The sequence below is a fragment of the Oppia nitens genome, unplaced genomic scaffold (genome assembly GCF_028296485.1).
Source record: "Oppia nitens isolate AA-2021 unplaced genomic scaffold, nextdenovo-longstitch-racon4-pilon3 scaffold5_pilon_pilon_pilon, whole genome shotgun sequence".
In the NCBI taxonomy this organism is placed as follows: Eukaryota; Metazoa; Arthropoda; class Arachnida; order Sarcoptiformes; family Oppiidae; genus Oppia; species Oppia nitens.
Genome location: NW_026533243.1, coordinates 481596 through 500000, shown reverse-complemented (window position 1 = coordinate 500000; position 18405 = coordinate 481596). Strand labels below are relative to the sequence as shown.

At 21.4% G+C, this 18405-nt stretch overlaps 3 protein-coding genes across 3 annotated transcripts in view; 2 read left to right on the top strand and 1 right to left on the bottom strand.

Annotated features, from left to right (window-relative positions):
- Nucleotides 1-10648, top strand: part of LOC128961085 (metabotropic glutamate receptor 1-like) — a 70396-nt gene extending 59748 nt beyond the window's left edge. The window contains exons 11-13 of the mRNA XM_054307294.1: nt 8301-8548; nt 8871-9335; nt 9933-10648. Coding sequence (XP_054163269.1) covers nt 8301-8548; nt 8871-9335; nt 9933-10648 — 1429 coding nt within the window. The remainder of the gene's footprint in view (nt 1-8300; nt 8549-8870; nt 9336-9932) is intronic.
- An 897-nt stretch (nt 10649-11545) lies between these two features.
- LOC128961084 (uncharacterized) lies at nt 11546-13896 on the bottom strand. Its single transcript, XM_054307293.1, has 5 exons — nt 13881-13896; nt 13213-13353; nt 12967-13071; nt 11809-11946; nt 11546-11700 (listed from the first exon to the last, which is right to left on the bottom strand). The coding sequence occupies exons 1-5, from the start codon at nt 13894-13896 to the stop codon at nt 11546-11548; spliced, it is 555 nt and encodes a 184-aa protein (XP_054163268.1).
- A 2210-nt stretch (nt 13897-16106) lies between these two features.
- LOC128961083 (sulfotransferase 1C2-like) lies at nt 16107-17413 on the top strand. The gene is made up of 2 exons (XM_054307292.1): nt 16107-16416; nt 16845-17413. Exons 1-2 carry the CDS (start codon nt 16107-16109, stop codon nt 17411-17413), a joined length of 879 nt encoding a protein of 292 aa, XP_054163267.1.
- The last annotated feature ends 992 nt before the right edge of the window (nt 17414-18405 follow it).

The window sequence follows — 18405 nt, the reverse complement described above, 5'->3', positions numbered from 1 at the left end:
CATTTTCAAAAAGTTTTTTTTACATTCGTGTCTAATAATATAAAATATTTTTTATTTATTTACTTACTGTAAACTAACAAAAATACAACTTTTATGTTTATTTGTAAATTTTTATTTTTAAAAAAAACTATTTTCTAATTTCTATATAAACTTTAAATTACAAATATTTTTTTTAATTTAAACTTTAAATTTAAACTTAAGGCATATTTATAAAAATGTTTAAATGTAACTTTTTGTTTTTAATTTTCAAAAAATCTATATAGTTTATATTTATGTTTTATTTAAATTTACAATATATAAATATATATATATACACTAGGTAATATACTATAATTTATAACTATATTTCAAAAATTTGTTTATATAATTTAAACTAGTAAGTTATAAAAGTTTATATATATATATAAGAAAAATTATATTACAATATATTTTTGTTGTTGTATTTATAAGGATAAACTAGAGATGGGCAATTAGAAAGTTTCTAGAAAATTTCTATAGAAATTTAACTTTATTGTTATACAATGGGATCCCCATATCTATAGCTATTGTAATAATATATAAATAATGAGACAATACTACTATTCATATAACATTATACTATACACTACTATACAAAATGATATACCTATATGTAAAATAATTATAATTATATTAATAATCAATTTTGTAAAATTTTAATAATTATTTTATTATATATATATAAAAATTTAAGATAATTAAATAAATTAATTGTTACTTTAATTAATAATTAAAATATTTAGGCTTATTACTTGTAAAAACAATGTATTTTTAAATAATAACATAAATCGAGAAAAACAAAATTAACCATGGGGGGATCCCATAGATAGAAATTTCTTTTAGAAACTTTCAAGAAATTTCTCTATTATTTTTATAAATTTCTCTTTTTTTTGCCAACACTAGGATAAACATATAACAGCATAATATTACTGATGCTCTGTAGTAGACACCCATTAACCATAAAGATTATGTTTATTGTAATCTATGATAAATGTAAAATATTTTATTTTGGTTTGGTTTTATAAAGCAAATGTTTTTGATACTAATATTGAATTAAATCACATACATATACAGTATATATATATATTTATATGTCACGTAAATAACGTAAAAATATAATCATAAAAACATATACTACTAAAACATTTTTTAACACAAAAAAATAGTAATATTTTATTAAATAAGATTATCATTTACAAAAAAAAAAGATATGTAAATTATTTTTAGATACATAAAAAATATATATTACTATTTATATATATTAAAAATTTGATTCAAAAAATAAACAATATTTTAGATATTTGTTTGTATATAATAAATTATTTTTCAATAATTAATTAGTTTGGATTCTGCACTAAAGTAATAATAATAATAATAATAAAAATTGATTCAAATGTAAAACAATGTATAGATATTTTACATTATATTCAGAGCATATTACGTGATTTATTTACAAAATTAATGTATAAATTTTTATTTCAAATTTTTTTTATGTATAATATATATATTATATATATATACGGTATGTAAATAATTTTAAAATTTAACATTTTTTTATGTGTAAATAACAATGTGTACTGAATTTGTTTTTTTTTGTTTTTGTTGAATGTTGTAAAAAAGAGAGAAAAAATTGGTTAAAATTTTTTGTTTGTGACTAAAACTTTACAATTAATTACTTTAAATATTTTGTTTTTATTCAATTTAACTAATTATGAAAAAGTTGTTTTTTTGTTGTTATTTTTTGAATACAGTATTTAATTAAAAGTTTATTTAATTAACTTTAATATAATTTGTATTCAAAAACATGTTTGACTAGATTTTTACATACATTGTCTATTTTTACTAATTATATTATATTTTAGTGTAAAATAATATATATAATATAATTTTCAAAAAATTCAAGAAGCAATCAAATTGAAATAATTTAATAAATAAAATGAGCATGGTTAGATTATTATAGATACTAAATATATTATTGTGTATAAAATTTAATTGTAAACAAATATTCAAATTGTTGTATTAAATTAAATTATTTTAATTAACTAAAAAAAGATTTAATTATTTATAAATTTTAAATAAATTTTATAAACAATATTATATTATACACACACACACACACACACACACAATAATATTTATGCATAAATATATTAAGCAAATATGAGAAAAATGTTTTTGATAGACAATCATATTAAAAATAAAAATATAATTTATATAAAATAGTTTATTTTTTTAGAGTATAAAAGTTATGCTGCATTTGACAGTAATTTTTATTTCTCAGAAATTAAAACTATTTATTATAATAAAAATATTTATTATATTTTATTATTAATGGAAAATATTTTGTAAACAAAATTCTTGGATAAAGAATATTCTTACAATTAGTTGAAATATATATATATATGAAAATTATTTCAATTGTTCAGACAGTTATGTGTATTCAAATGTAAATCAATTTTTATTATTATTTATTTTATTTTTTATTCATCAAACCGTTTATTGTGTTATCGTTATTATTATTGTTGTTGTTATTACAGTATTATAATCATTATTATTATTATTATTATGCAGACAATTCAATGACTTATATTTAATTATAAATAATTCAAGTTTTAACGTAACGTTACTAAACTCTAGTAGTTTATTACTATTGGCCCTATAGGCACACATTTATCTTGCAATTGGAAACAAAAAAAACAACAAAATAGAGGAAAAATAACTATTAGTATAGCTGTTACCCAACGTTAATGTCTAATACTGTATATGAACAGTATGTTTGGTGTCTAATATTTATATCATTTATATATATACTCTGTATATATTGATTGACATTAACTTTATGTTTATTGCATTTAATTATCTCTTTGTTGTTGTTGTTATTTGTATTTACTTTATCTACTCTATCATTATTATTAGTATCAATAGATACTTATGATATAATTTACAAATAGGATACATCCAGGTAGTGCTTATTTATTGGGTCCCTTATTTATATGCATTATAAACTAATAAATTAATAATAATTAATAACACCAAACAAAAAATTAATTATTAATATTTATTTTTTTTGTATAAGTCTAAACAAATTGCTAACAAATTGCTTGTATTTATACACTAATTATAAATAATAAGTGAAAATAAACCAGTTTAACTATATTGAATATAAATGCCAAACAAATATTTTTTTTTTATTATATTAAGTTATCAGTAAAACTATATAAAATTGTCTAACTTTATCACAATATGAATAATATAAACAATAGAAATTATTTATTAGTAATTATTATACTATAGTAATAGTACTGTATTAGCAATAATAATGATAATAACAATATCAATATTTCATTTCATTTAGTACTTTAGCTAATTATTGTTTAAATTAAATTTAAAAGTTATATAATTACTACTAAATTATGTAATATATAAATTGTTGATATGATATGTCAATAATTTGTTTAATAAAAAATAGAAATTATTTTATTAATAATTTTTTGTGTATAATTATTTACCATATTTTAACATTATATATATATATATATATATATATATTGTACAATAATTTATATCATTATATCACTTTTGTTTATTGTAGTTATGTTTGTGTGTGTGTTGTCTTATAAAACAAATTAATACTTAAATCAACTAATTTTGTTGTTGTTGTTATTTTATGATTATATCCAACAATAAATTGTTATTATCTTTTACTAATACAAACATACAAACACACACACATACACACACACATACACACACACATACACACACACACACACACACACACACACACACACACATAAAAACACACAGTGAATGTAATTATTGATGATTTGCTAATATAAAACATCACCGATAAAATTATTTTTGTTTTATTTTGTTTTATGTTTTGTTGTATTATTTTTTATGAGTCGGAAGATTGTATTAATTTTTCACTTTTATTTCTAGTGAAATAAACTTTAGTACAACTATTGTAAAATAAAACTCATTGAAATTTTAGTATATTATAGGATACTCTCTCTCTCTCTCTCTCTCTCTCTCTTTCTTTCTTTCTTTCTTTCTTTGTATGTAATGAAATGCTAATTCAATCAACTTCTTAATGATGTGGATCAGTGATGATGACTGAGATGACTCTCATTACATAACAACATAGATTGGGTGTGATTGCGGGTGAGTGAGTGAGTGAGTTAACAAAAATAAAGAGAAAGAGAGAGAGAGAGAGAGAGAGAGAGATGTATATATATATATATATATATTATTTGTTTTTTTGACTCAAACAAAAAATATTTCTACTAAAAAAAATTTGCTTCAAAATTGTATTAAAATTTAAAAGTATAAAGTTTTCTAAAAAAAAATTTATACTATTTTTTTGTTGTTGATTTGGTTTTGTTTTATTTGACTTTAAATACTGTATAATACCTTAAAAATATATGTGAATGACATAAGAAATAGTGAGACAAAATGAGATAAAAATATAACAATAAAAATATAGTGAATATATATATATAAATTTATATCTATTTTTATTATATCAGTTAAGTAGTAGTGAATTGGTAACAATGAATAACTTAATTGCCAACACTTTTATATATATATATATATATTATATATATAATGTCGACTAAAATTGTAAGTCTAGTATGTCTACCATAATTTTAGCCTAACGTATAATAATAATAATAATAATACAGTAATAACACTGTATACAGTACTATACTTTCACTAATATACTGTATATATTAAAAGCTAAAATTGAAGTCACAATACATGACTTGAATTGATTATAATAATAGATAATAACAGCAAAAATTGTTTTCCTATTCAGTGTTGATGTGTATTGTATGTGTGTCTGTGTGTTATGTTTTGAGTTGCTTTTAATTTGTTTACGTACTGTATATATAAATTTATATACAATTTATATATATATATATAATATTATTATTAAATATTATATATATATTGATATATAGATTTTGTAATATATTTAATAATAATGTAAAAAACCAATATTAATTAATAGAGTAGTAGATATCCATTATGTCTAAAATTTATATATTTTTCAATACAAACTACAAAAATTTATTATTATCTCTGAAATTATGTTTACTATATATAAATTACTATTGAATTTTTTTGGGGGGTTTTTATTTATCTAAAATTAATATTTTGTAGATTTATATAGACTATAATGAAAATTAATTGAAAAAATACTTTTAGTTGAAAATTAGAAAAATTTAGAAAATAAATTTTCGGTAAAATATTTTGAAAATAAAAAAAACATAATTAATTTAATTTATTAATAATAAAAAATTTTATTTAATTTATTTACATGAAATATATTTTTTAATAATAATAATATAATGATTCTTACTATTAGTGAATATTAGATAATTTAATTTTTTTGCATTATATATAATTTTTATATGATGTCATTTTTTGACTGAATTTTTTTTAGACATTTCGGAAGTATATAGAAATTTGATAATAAATTTTTTTCAAAAAAAAATTACAATAATTTTACAATAAATGTCAAATTTTTTACAATCTTATCAAAATAATAAAGAAAATATTGTTGCTTTTAATATTATTAAATACAATATAAACTTAAAATTATAATATTATAATATGTCATTGTTGTCTAATATTGTATATTAATTTATAATAATAATAATAATATTTTAGCAGTTTATTAAAGTATTTACAAATTATTTTATATATTTTATACAAATACAATAAAATTACGTTTTTGTTAAACGAAATTTTAGTCTCTCTCTCTCTCTCTCTCTATCTATCTATCTATCTATCTATCTATCTATCTATCTATCTATCTATCTATCTATCTATCTATCTATCTGTCTGTCTGTCTGTCTATCTCTCTCTCTTGATCTCTATGTTTAAAAATATTGTATTAAATATAAAATGAAAAATCAATTTTAATGAGTTTTGTCGCTCTCATCACTGTCACTGTCATAGACACACATATATATAAAATATAATTTTTTTATTAATTATATAAATATAGTATAAAAACCATTAAATTAATTTCAATTCAACGATTTTTCTCATTACACATTTGTTATATGTTATAACATGTTCATTAAGTACATATAACTACACTATATAAATATATATAATATTATTAATATAGTATAGAAAATAAATTTTGAATTTTTTTAAAAAATACAATATAGAGTAGTACTGTTTGTAACTATTGTTTACTAAATTTTTTTGTTATAAGTGATATGACATGCAATTATATAGATTTTATAAGATTTTTGTTGTTTGTTTGTTTGTTTGTGTAGATATTTGCGCTAATACAGTGTAAATATATTTATTTTTATTTTTTAAAATATACATAACTTTTATATAAATATATACTGTATCTACAGTATTGTAAACTAATAAACCATATATATATATATATATATATATTATATTTACTTTTAGACTACAAAATCAACAAAATAAAAAGTATTAACCGTATATATTGTTTTTAAAAAAAATATAATTAATTTTTTTTTGTTCACATGTACTGTATATTGTTAATACAGTAATAGTATATTGTATACTGTATTATAAACTGTTAAATTTTAAGTTTAATAATTATTGCAATGTATAACTAGATATCATAGTTTATTTATTAGTAAACTTACATAATAATAAAATAATTTATTTTTATTATTTTATATAATATAATAATTAATCAATAAATTATTTAAAATTGTCAACTTGTTTATATGCATATTTAATTTAACTATAATTGAATGTTTGAAATGTTATATAATTTAGTTATTTCAATATATATATATACAGTATACACACTTTATATATAAACTATTAATTTCCTATAAAACAGTATTAAGTGCTTTAACATTGTGTGTCAAATAAAAATTTCATTATTATATATAAATATTTAATTACTGCCATACAAAACAAAATTAAATGCATTTAATTTTGTTTCATAAATAATTAAATACCATATGACATTTAAAACTTTATATTAATAATAATAATAATAACAAAAATAACAAATGTCTACCTAAATAAACAACAATAATTATTAATTATTTAATAAATTATTAAATAATTAAAAGTAATTTCGTTTTCTATTATTAATAATTTTTATTATTGTTATTATTAAAGTATATTATTTTTTGAAAAATAAAAAAATATATATATTAGATTTTATTTTTTGTTTTCTAGCAATTATAAATTTTCTAATATAATTTTAATCACTGAAAAAAATTGATTAAATAGCATCAAATATGTTAGTTTAACAATTAAATTATTTTATATAATAATACATTTATAAATATCATTAACATTATTGTTAATAATAATATTATTATTTTTATTGTTATTATTATTATTATAGTCTACTATTTCAATTACATTAAATAAACCGAAAAATTATGATAAGGGTATACAATATTTAATATATATGTATATATATATATAAATTAAACATAGTAATTTATATACTACTATAATATATAATGTATTAAATAAATTGTTTGTTTGCCTATTAAAATAATTTTTATCATTAATTTTTTTCTAGTAATAAAATGAGTTCAATTTAAATGCTTAATGTATATAAAAATAATATATATATAATAGAAATTTCTATACTATTACTATTAAACTATGAATTAAAGTTAATATAGGGTTTTTGATATAAATAAATAAATTGAAATTATAAATTACATCAAATATTACAGTAGATCGCCGTTAATATTAAATGTTTTCAATGGGGAAATTAAAAATAAAACAAATTTTTTTATTACTATGTGTTTGTCGACAATAATAAACTTTAACAACAAACAAAATATCACACATTTTGCAAAAATTAATTTTTATATAATAACAAGTATTTTAGGAATTTTTAGTCATTAATTACTCACACAACACACAAAATTAACAAAAATATCACACATATATATAGACTAAATTACAATACTTTTATAAATAAAAATTACTTTTTTTAGAGTAAATTACTGTATAAAATTAAAATACTTTTATCAGAGGAATTTTGACCACAAAATTGTTTTATATATATATTTATTTATTAACAAAAAGATAATAATAATAATAATAATAATAATAATACTTAAATAGTTGAATAGTTAAACAAAATTTATTTATTTATAGTTAACTATAGTATAGTATATAGTAATTGAATAGTATTTTAGAAATAATTTAATTTAATTTAAAATTCTGTATTAATATTATTATTTCAAAAATATATTAATTTCATATAATTTTACATCATTGTCTCTCTCTATATATAGAAATCACTCGTTGGACGTCCACTTTAAGCGCGACCCGTCGGGAACGGCAGCCTTTCATCACCATCAGACACACCCGTCCGGCGTTGATCGCAAACCGGCCATCAAACGCAAGTCGGGTCTCAATCTGTTTGAACGATTGCGGATCAGCAAACAGGACAAAATTGCGGCCAACGTTCAGCAGCACATACGGGCCATCAGAGCGGCCGAAGCTTTGGACAGACAGACCGGCGCCAATCGGCGCAAAAACAGTAAATATTATTAAACTATATATTTTTATTTAGGGCTTATGTATTATTAGAATATTTATTAACATAACTATCAAAATTCATATTATCCTCAAAACAAAAAAAAAACAATAATTAACATTTATATTGTGTTATATAGCAATATAACATTCTACATACCTGTCCTCACACACACACATGTGTCGATTGAGTTTGACATTAATGTATTAATAGTTTAAAGGATATATACTGTATTTTTGTTGCTATACTATCCTATATTAAACTTATTTTTTAACAATTAATGTTTATAACTAATACTGTTTTTTCTCTATTAACTAAATTAAAGGCTCAAAACTAGTACCTCAACGTAGCACCAGTAGTGGCGACGACGATACAAGCGGTGGCGGCGGTAGTGGTGGCCAGGGATCCGATGCCCGTAAGATGCGTTTGGTGGCAATGCTGCGGCAAGCTTACGGCCCGGACATCGAACGGGTGCCCGGTTTTATCGAGTTCGCCGAATCGGCCAAAATTGACTCCAGACGCCAGTTTGTCGACGCCTCGGCCCAGACATCGTACGATCTGTTAGAACAATGGTTTCCGGCTCTTCGGCGACGTATTGCCGAAACCGAAAAGGAAGCCAACAGTGCCGCCGCCGCAGCCGTCGCCGCCGCCAGTAGTCATGGTATGGTTGGCAACAGTGTGTGCGATGATGAGGATGTGTCGTCATCTGCGGCGGGCAAACACAAGTGTAGTCTACATAATAATAGTAGTATTAAGTCATCAAATTTTAGTCAACATAATAAACATTTAGGTAATTATTGATTATTTTTATTAAATAATTATTAACTAAATGATTTGTGTTTAAGTATTTATTTTATAATTTTTTTCTATATAAGAAAACTATTATTATATTTATAATTAAAAATTAATAGAAATATAGTATAATAAATATATATATATATATATATAAAAAAAATTATATCAGATTTTTTTAATTGAAGAATTAATTTTTACTAAAGAGTTAAATATTATTTTTTTTAATTATTATGTTTATATTATTTATATTTATTTACAAAAAAAAGTTTAATAGTTTATTGAAAACTAAATATATTTAATATTTTGTTTTTAATTAAATTACATAAACCATTTATTAACCAAAACAGATATACCATTTATTTGATCATTAAATTAATTTACTTTAATATTATTGTATAATTTAATATTAAATTTATTTGAATTGAAACACAAATCACTTAACTTAAGTAATAGTTTTTATGTAGTTTTTTTTAAAAATATATATAATATATATATATTATATATAATACAGTATAATAATACTGTAATTCATTACTATTATATTATTTATATTTATTAAAAAAATTATTATTATTATTATTATAATCTATAGGTTTGCTAAACCGGTCGTCGCCGCCGACCCGTCGCACAGCAGCTCACAGTGCCGTCAATCTGGCCTACGATACGACGGGCACTACGACTACTGCTTCTGCTGTCAGTGTAGGCGAGGAACTGGAGCTCAAAGAACAACAACAACAACAACATTACCACCAAAAACAGCATCAAATTTCGCGATGCAAATCGGGATCACCGACTACTTCGTCATCGTTTAGAGCCAGTGATCACCGCAGTCCTGACGACCGTAACGGCAGTGTCCGTACGGATAGTATCCGATCGTCGGGCAGACTATTTACTACTGGTAGTGCTGGCAGTAGTAGCGGTAGTAGTAATACCAATGCTCATCAAAACATATCCGAGTGCCGGCATCACGTGCCGCGTGCTGTCGGAAATACTCAACAACAACACCAACATCAACAACAACAGCGCCAACAATCGCCGTCACCGGCCAACAACTGCCCGACCATTGGCCAAAAATTGGTCAACAAAAACATGTCCAGCGATGAGAGCTTATTGTCCGGCGGTGCCGGCTCTCTGGTCATTGAAGAGAGCGCCTCAAGCGGTGGCGAATCGTCGCCCGGCTCCGGGATCTACAAGAATATTATTATCAATTTAAGTGGTCTGACGACCACTGATACCGGCGGCTCAGCCGATGAACTATCAAAAAGTTGTCCCAAAGTTAATAATATTAGCGACACAACTACCGAGTGATAGATGTGACCAATTGATTGATTGATTGATTAATTGCTAATAATTAATAAGTAATAATAATAATAATGATTATAATATTATTAATTAAAAAAAATAATAATAGAAATAATAATAATTTTTAATCGACTATTTAAAATAAAATTGATATTTAATTAATTAGATAAATTTATAAATTTTTTAAAAATAATTATAATTATATTTATTTATTTTGATTGTTAATATTAAACTAATTAAAATATGTTTTTATATTAAATTAAAAATAATTTCTAGTTTTTGTTTTGTTTTGTTAATATTTGTTATTATTTTTAAAAAAAATACAACTATATTGTTATTGTTATAATTATACAATTATATTATTTAAATTATTGAAAATTATTGTTGCAATTTAATTGGCGCACAATTTGTATAAATAAATATTACTAAAGATTTTTTTAAAATCTTAATTATCAATATTATTATTATTATAACAGTATTTGTTTTTTTTGGTTATTTTGTACAGTAATTTTGTTTTTACATTAATAAAATTGTTATAATTAATAACAAAATTGTTTTTTATATACATATATATATTGATAGATTACTTCAATGTTATTAATTTAAAAAAAAAATTAAAATAAAATCATGTTATTTGTAAATAAATTTTGTTTTTCTTTCAAGTTGTTTATTTAAAATTGTTTTTATATTAAAAATTTATATAAATTGCTTATTTAAATTTTTAATATAATATTATTTATTAATAAATATATTGAGAATTTTTTAAAAATCTATTAAAATATAAACACATAAAAAAATTATTTGAAAAACACTTGTGATTAGTAATTATGAATTTTAATTTTAAAAATATATTACTATTATGTTTTTTTTTTGTATACAATTTATATATATATAATTTTTATATTATACACAAACATGTACGCCATCGACCCAATACTCCACACAACGTAATCCCTGACAACAAGTGGCCATTTCATCGCATTGTGCCATACGGTGCTGACAATGATCGTCATCATCTACCTGTCCTATTGACCCTACATTGCTGCTGATTGCAGGCACTTAATTGTATAATAATAATAATTTTTAAATTAATTGTAACTCAATGGATAAATACGTGAAAATAGTGAATCATATAAAATATATCTATATATCTCATATATATATACCTGTTTTTTGGCACCGACCCGATCCATCATCGCTAACACCCGGTTTGATACCAACACATTTGAGTCCCGAACAGCACTGGGATTCAAGAAAAACACCGCACGATTGACTTTCATTACGACATAGTCGGGCACCGGTAGCTAATTGAACACAAAAAATTGATCAGTTTTAATATATTTAAAAATATATATTAATACTTATTTAATTAAATTTACTATTAAATACGATTTTTGTTTACCTAAACTAACTGATGCTATAATAGCAACAAATATAATACTTATATTACTATTCATTTTATATTATTATTGTTATTATTTTCAATTTAATAATACTATATTAATAAAATATTTTTATAATTATTTAATTAACTAAATAATTTTGTAATTGTTTTTATACATTTTTCTTATCAATAGTTTTTCATATATATATATATATAATACATGATGCACTAATTGAATATAATCTTATATATATATATATATATATATATAATTTTTATATATATATATATTCAATTAGTGCATCAAGTACAATTATCTATTATAAGGTTAATTATAAGGTATATGAAAATTATTTCGTATATTGTACTATAAGATAACAAATTGTAAAACAGCAAATTTACCTTGATATGATCAATATATTGAAGTATATTAATAATTAATTTAATATATAGCATAAAACAATAATGTTTGTATAACATATTTATAGACTAAGCTTATAGATTAAAATATATATATATATTATTTTTATTTTTAAAATTTTTTATTAAAACATGTGTTTTAATTTAATTAATTATATATTTTTCATAAATGTGTAAAAGTAATTTCAAACTAATCTAATACAGTATTATTATTATTATTATCATTATTGATTATTATAAAATATTAATATGTTTAATCACACAACTTTAAATAACAAAAAAAACAAATCAATAAAACAAATTAAATAATACATAAATACACAAAAATAAAATAAAACTTATTTACAAACAAAACAATATTGATAATAAATTTTTTATTTAATGTAATAATAATAATAATAATAATAATAATACAGAAAAATAATTTATATTAAGTGATTGAATTTTTTTTATAAATTTATTAAAATATAGATATTTTTTTAGGACATTTATTTATTTATTTATATACAAACATACACACCATCGATATCAAACTCAACGCAACGTAATCCCTGACAACACTGGTTGGGCACCTCCTCATCGCACATAGACATACGTTTTAAACAGTGATCATCCTGTGGTAATACTGCTGACCAATTAGAGGATTATCGGTAAGGGATGTTTGGATAGTGGGGATGGGATGATATATAGTATATACATATTATACACCATTTAATTATACATCACTAATAAGCACGGGAGGGGAGAGGGAGGAAGAGGTATATACCTGTTTTTTGACAACTACCCGATCCATCGGCCACCCGACGCATCAATGGTTTCCTGAAGCAGTCTAGTCCCGGACAGCACTGGAAACCGGCAAAACCGCCGCACATTTGTGTCTCGTTACGACATTGTCGGGCACTGGTAGCTAAAATTTTTGAATAAACAAAATAGTGAGTTTTAAAACAAATTTTTGTTTCTATATAATTTTGATTTTTAAAATACTAATAATATTTTATTTTAATAAAAAAAATGATTACCCAAAGCAACATATGTTAGGATAACGACAATTATTGTAACAATTTTATAATTCATTTTATTTTTTTTAATTATTTTTAGTTTTAATACTTATTTTTATAAATAATTTAACGGATAATATGTTATTTCTATTGTTTTTATACTTAGTTTTAAGTAATTTTTTGTGTATTATATCAAGTTATATGTTTAAAAAAATAATTAATTATATTATATGTCTATGAATGTGCACAAACTATAATTGTATCATGGTCTATTATAATGTACTGAAAATATTTTTGGTTAATCGGAAGTTTAAAGCCCAGTGATAAAACAGTGTTTTTTCAACGGAAAATGCTTGTTTTGGTCCTAAATAACATATTCCGATAAAAATAAAAGTGCGGAAACACCTAAAACCTACTAAAAACTGGCCTAACATACCTGACCTGACATACATAGCATAACATTATTATTACAGTAATCTAACTAATTGTTATTGTAAGCGCGAGAATATTACTATTGATAAAACTTAATAATAATACATTATTTTTAGAACTAAGCACGAGATTAATATTTTTAATATTAATTATTCGATAGAATAATTTTTTTAAAACCCCCAGTATTATATAGATTAGGTTAAGTTACTATTGAAAATAAGGTTAGGTTGCGGATCAAACACCAGGTTAGGTAACGGAGCGAACACTAATACATTAGGTTAAGTTATGTTAACATTTGTGTAATACCATTATAATTAGGTTAAGGTTGCGGATCGAACATCAGGTTAGGTAACGGAGCGAACACTAATACATTAGGTTAGGTTATTTTAACATTTGTGTAATACCATTATAATTAGGTTAAGGTTGCGGATCGAACACCAGGTTAGGTAACGGAGCGAACACTAATACATTAGGTTAGGTTATGTTAACATTTGTGTAATACCATTATAATTAGGTTAAGGTTGCGGATCGAACACCAGGTTAGGTAACGGAGCGAACACTAATACATTATGTTATGTTATCTTAGATTTGAGTAGGTTTTAGGTGTTTCCGCACTTTTATTTTTATCACTTAATGTTTTTTAGGACCCAAAAAAGTATTTTCCGTTGAAAAAACACTGTTATATCACTGGGCTTTATACTTCCGATCGGCCATATTTTTATATATCACTTAATTTATTTCATTTCTATATTGAAATATGTATTGACGTAATATAAAACGTGTATTTTTACTTTAAAAATATTATTATTATTATTATTATATAATTTAAACTTTATATCACTAATTAATTACAAGTATTTTCGTATAACTTATGTTTTATTTAGAGTACTTAACCTTAAATAAATATATCAATAATTCAAGTGGCACTCAATTGATATTTGTATAATTTTTTTTTCTATAAAATAAAACTAATAAAACCTAATTAATTAAAACTTTAATTAAAAATAAATTCAATAACAATGCTAGAAAAAAATTATATTAATTAAATAGTCATATACAGAAAAATTTTTTTTTTTTGAATAAATATTTTTTTACTTAAGTTATAGAGTCTATAATATAGACTATAAAAACATACTTTTATTAATATTTTAATTGTTATTCATTATTTTTATTAGTTATAAAAAATAAAATTGTTTATTATTGTATTTATCTGTTTAAATCAAATTTTTAGTAAATTAGTTAACAGATCATACAAAGTAAAATAATTTAAACTAATGTTTTTTTTAAATAATAAACATTATTTTGAGTTTAAATATTTACAGTATTTTTATTGATTTAAGTATAATGAATATATAATAGATATAAATATTTTAAAAAATAACACTATTGGGATCTAATAACAATAATTACAACGAATTAATTTAAACATAATAAATACAATTAAGTTTAATATTTACAGTTTTTAAAAAAACAATTAAAATAAATTATTTTGTATTAAAATTTAAATAGTAATAGTTTTTTTAAAATATATATTTATAATGTTTTAGGCATAAAAAATAAATATTATATAAATGTTTAATAAGTAATTTTATAACTAATAACAATATTATATCGAATTTATTTAAACATAATAAAAGTAAGTAAATTAAAAAATATTATTTATTGATTTCTAAATACCTATAAAATAATATAATATTTTTAATTTTAAAAGTTAATTTTTACTGAATAATTATTTAGAAATATAAAATAATATGTCAATTTATTTATTAAAAATGTTTTATTTTTTTAAATAAAATAATTAATAATATGCATATCATGTTAGAAAAATATTTATTTAATTATACAATAATTTTACATTTAAAATATTTTGAGATTTTAAGAAATTAGAAAAAAATAGTAATAAAATTCATAGCAACTACTGTTAAAACAGTAAAAATTTAAAAAAAAAATAATATAAAAATAAATGTCAATTCATTATACAGTATTTTACAAGCATTAGACAACTAATTTCATAAATACTTGAATAAATAATTAGTATTTTTATACATGTTTTTAGTAAAAAAAAATTATTTAAAAAAATTTAGTTTTGCTTGTTTATAGTATTATAAATTTTAGGAGTTTATTATTATTATTTTTTAGATAAATTATCAACAAATTAATAGATAAAATTAGTAAAAATTTAATATTATTAATATTATATAGTATTTTTGATTTAATATTAATAATAATAATGACTGAAAATACATACAATTTTAGAGGCCGTGAAATATTGAATGTATTTCCTCGTGAATCCATTGAGTATGCTATGGATTACAAGCACCGGGATTGCGATCGTATACTCATATCGTATCCGCGATCGGGTAGCAATTGGATACAATATATATGTGATCTGATACTAAATAATGGTCAACCGGTTCAGAAAATTACTCAAATCAAGTACAGGTTAGAGTTTGTCGGCAAACAAGTTATCGATAGCCAATCGGACAAAAAGGTGACATTTATTGCCACACATTTGCCGCCCGATATACTGACCATCAATGGTATGTCATAACAGATAATACAATAGACTTGTTATACTAAATAAAATTTGATTAGTTTTAAATTTTTTAAAACTAATAACTAAGTTAATAATAAAACTATAATTTAATATAACATTAATAAACTTAGCATTTACTTAAATTTTATCAAAAAAAAAAGTTTTATCAAACTATTAAACATACTTATAATATAATGCCTAAAAATATAATAATATAATAAAATAACTTTAATATGAAATTATTAGTATAATTATAAATATAACCAAAAAAAATATAAATATTTAATTTAAACAAAAATTTTATATTGTAGTTGTTGTTGTGATCATTAGTTAAAATTAGTGTAACATTTTTATTAATGTTTAAATTTTTACAAAAAAAAATGTAAATCATTTATATATATAACAATTTTTTTCAACAAAATTAATTAATAGCTAATACCCGGTATATGTTTGCCATACGTAACCCTAAAGACATGATCGCATCGTTATATTATTATCTAAGAGACATGCGTTGGATATCTGAGGAGTCGATCAACGATTTTCATCATTTTTTTAAACTGTATATCAATGGCCATAACTACCAGAACTATATGGGAGACTATTTTGAGTATGTGCTCAGGTATTGGCAGCTCAGGGATCGGGAAAATTTTGCAGTTATTATCTACGAGGATATGATCCGGGATTTACGGAAATCGGTTATAGAAATTGCACAGTTTTTGGGACCCGACTACAGGGACAGTGTACTGGCAATGGTCAACATTGATGATGATTATGGCCAACAGTCGGAAATACTGGCCGACCGTATTGTCAGGATGTCGTCAATTGGTTTGGTTAAGACAACGTATAATAATTCACAACTAATACGTAAAGGAGTTATCGGCGATTGGAAACAATTGTTTAGTAAAGAGGAAAGCGATTTAATTGACCAGAAAGTGGCCAATGAATGGAAGGGTACGGGTCTGGAGTTGGTGTGGGAAAGGGATATGAAATGGGAATCATAATAATAATAATAATATTAAATAATATAAAAGTTGTTAATTGTTTATGTATTTTGTTAGCTAATTAACAAATTATTATTAGTAGTTGTATTATCGCCTAATATATTAAATTATATATTTATAAATGTTAATAAAATACATTATTATAACTTATATAGATATAAACTAAAGTATAAAAAATATTGTAATAGTAATTGTAATTGTATTGAAAAAAAATTATTGTATTCCTAACAAAAAAATATGATAATATTATTGATAATAAGTAAACTGATAATTAGTTAAATAAATTTTTTTATCTGTAATAGTTAAATTTAACTTTTAATAATAAATTATCATGTACACTTTTTTCTAGATATTGAATTATTAAAATGTATAACAAGGGTGCATTTTTATAATAACTAATAAAATAACTAAACTAATAAATTATTAAAATTATATCAATCATCATCAACTGTTTATAAAAATGAAATATTTATTGTAATTTATAAATTTAAGTAAATCTAAAATTATAATATTATTATTATTAGTTAAAAAACAAAAATAAAAATAATTTTTTGAATTATAAAATATTAATTATAGTATTAATTTTATTATTAATAAATTTTGAAAATAAACATATTGGCCTATCAAAATTTAATAGATATATAGATTATATATATAATTAAAGTCTATTTTTTACAATGACCGGCAGCATCGTCCACATCGGGATCGACACCAACACACTTGAGTCCCGAACAACATTGAATACCAGCAAAACCGGCACACATTTGCTTTTCATGGGCACAACCGGTTGCTAATTGTATATAACAAACAATCAATAAAAATTAGTAATAATACTAATAATACATAATAATTAAATTGATAGTTATTACTATTAAATAATAAGTATATATATATTACCGAAAGCAACATATGTTGTCAAAAATATTGCCACAAATATAACAATAATTGTTTTATTCATTTTTAATTTTAGTTATAGTATTGTTTCAGTAGTT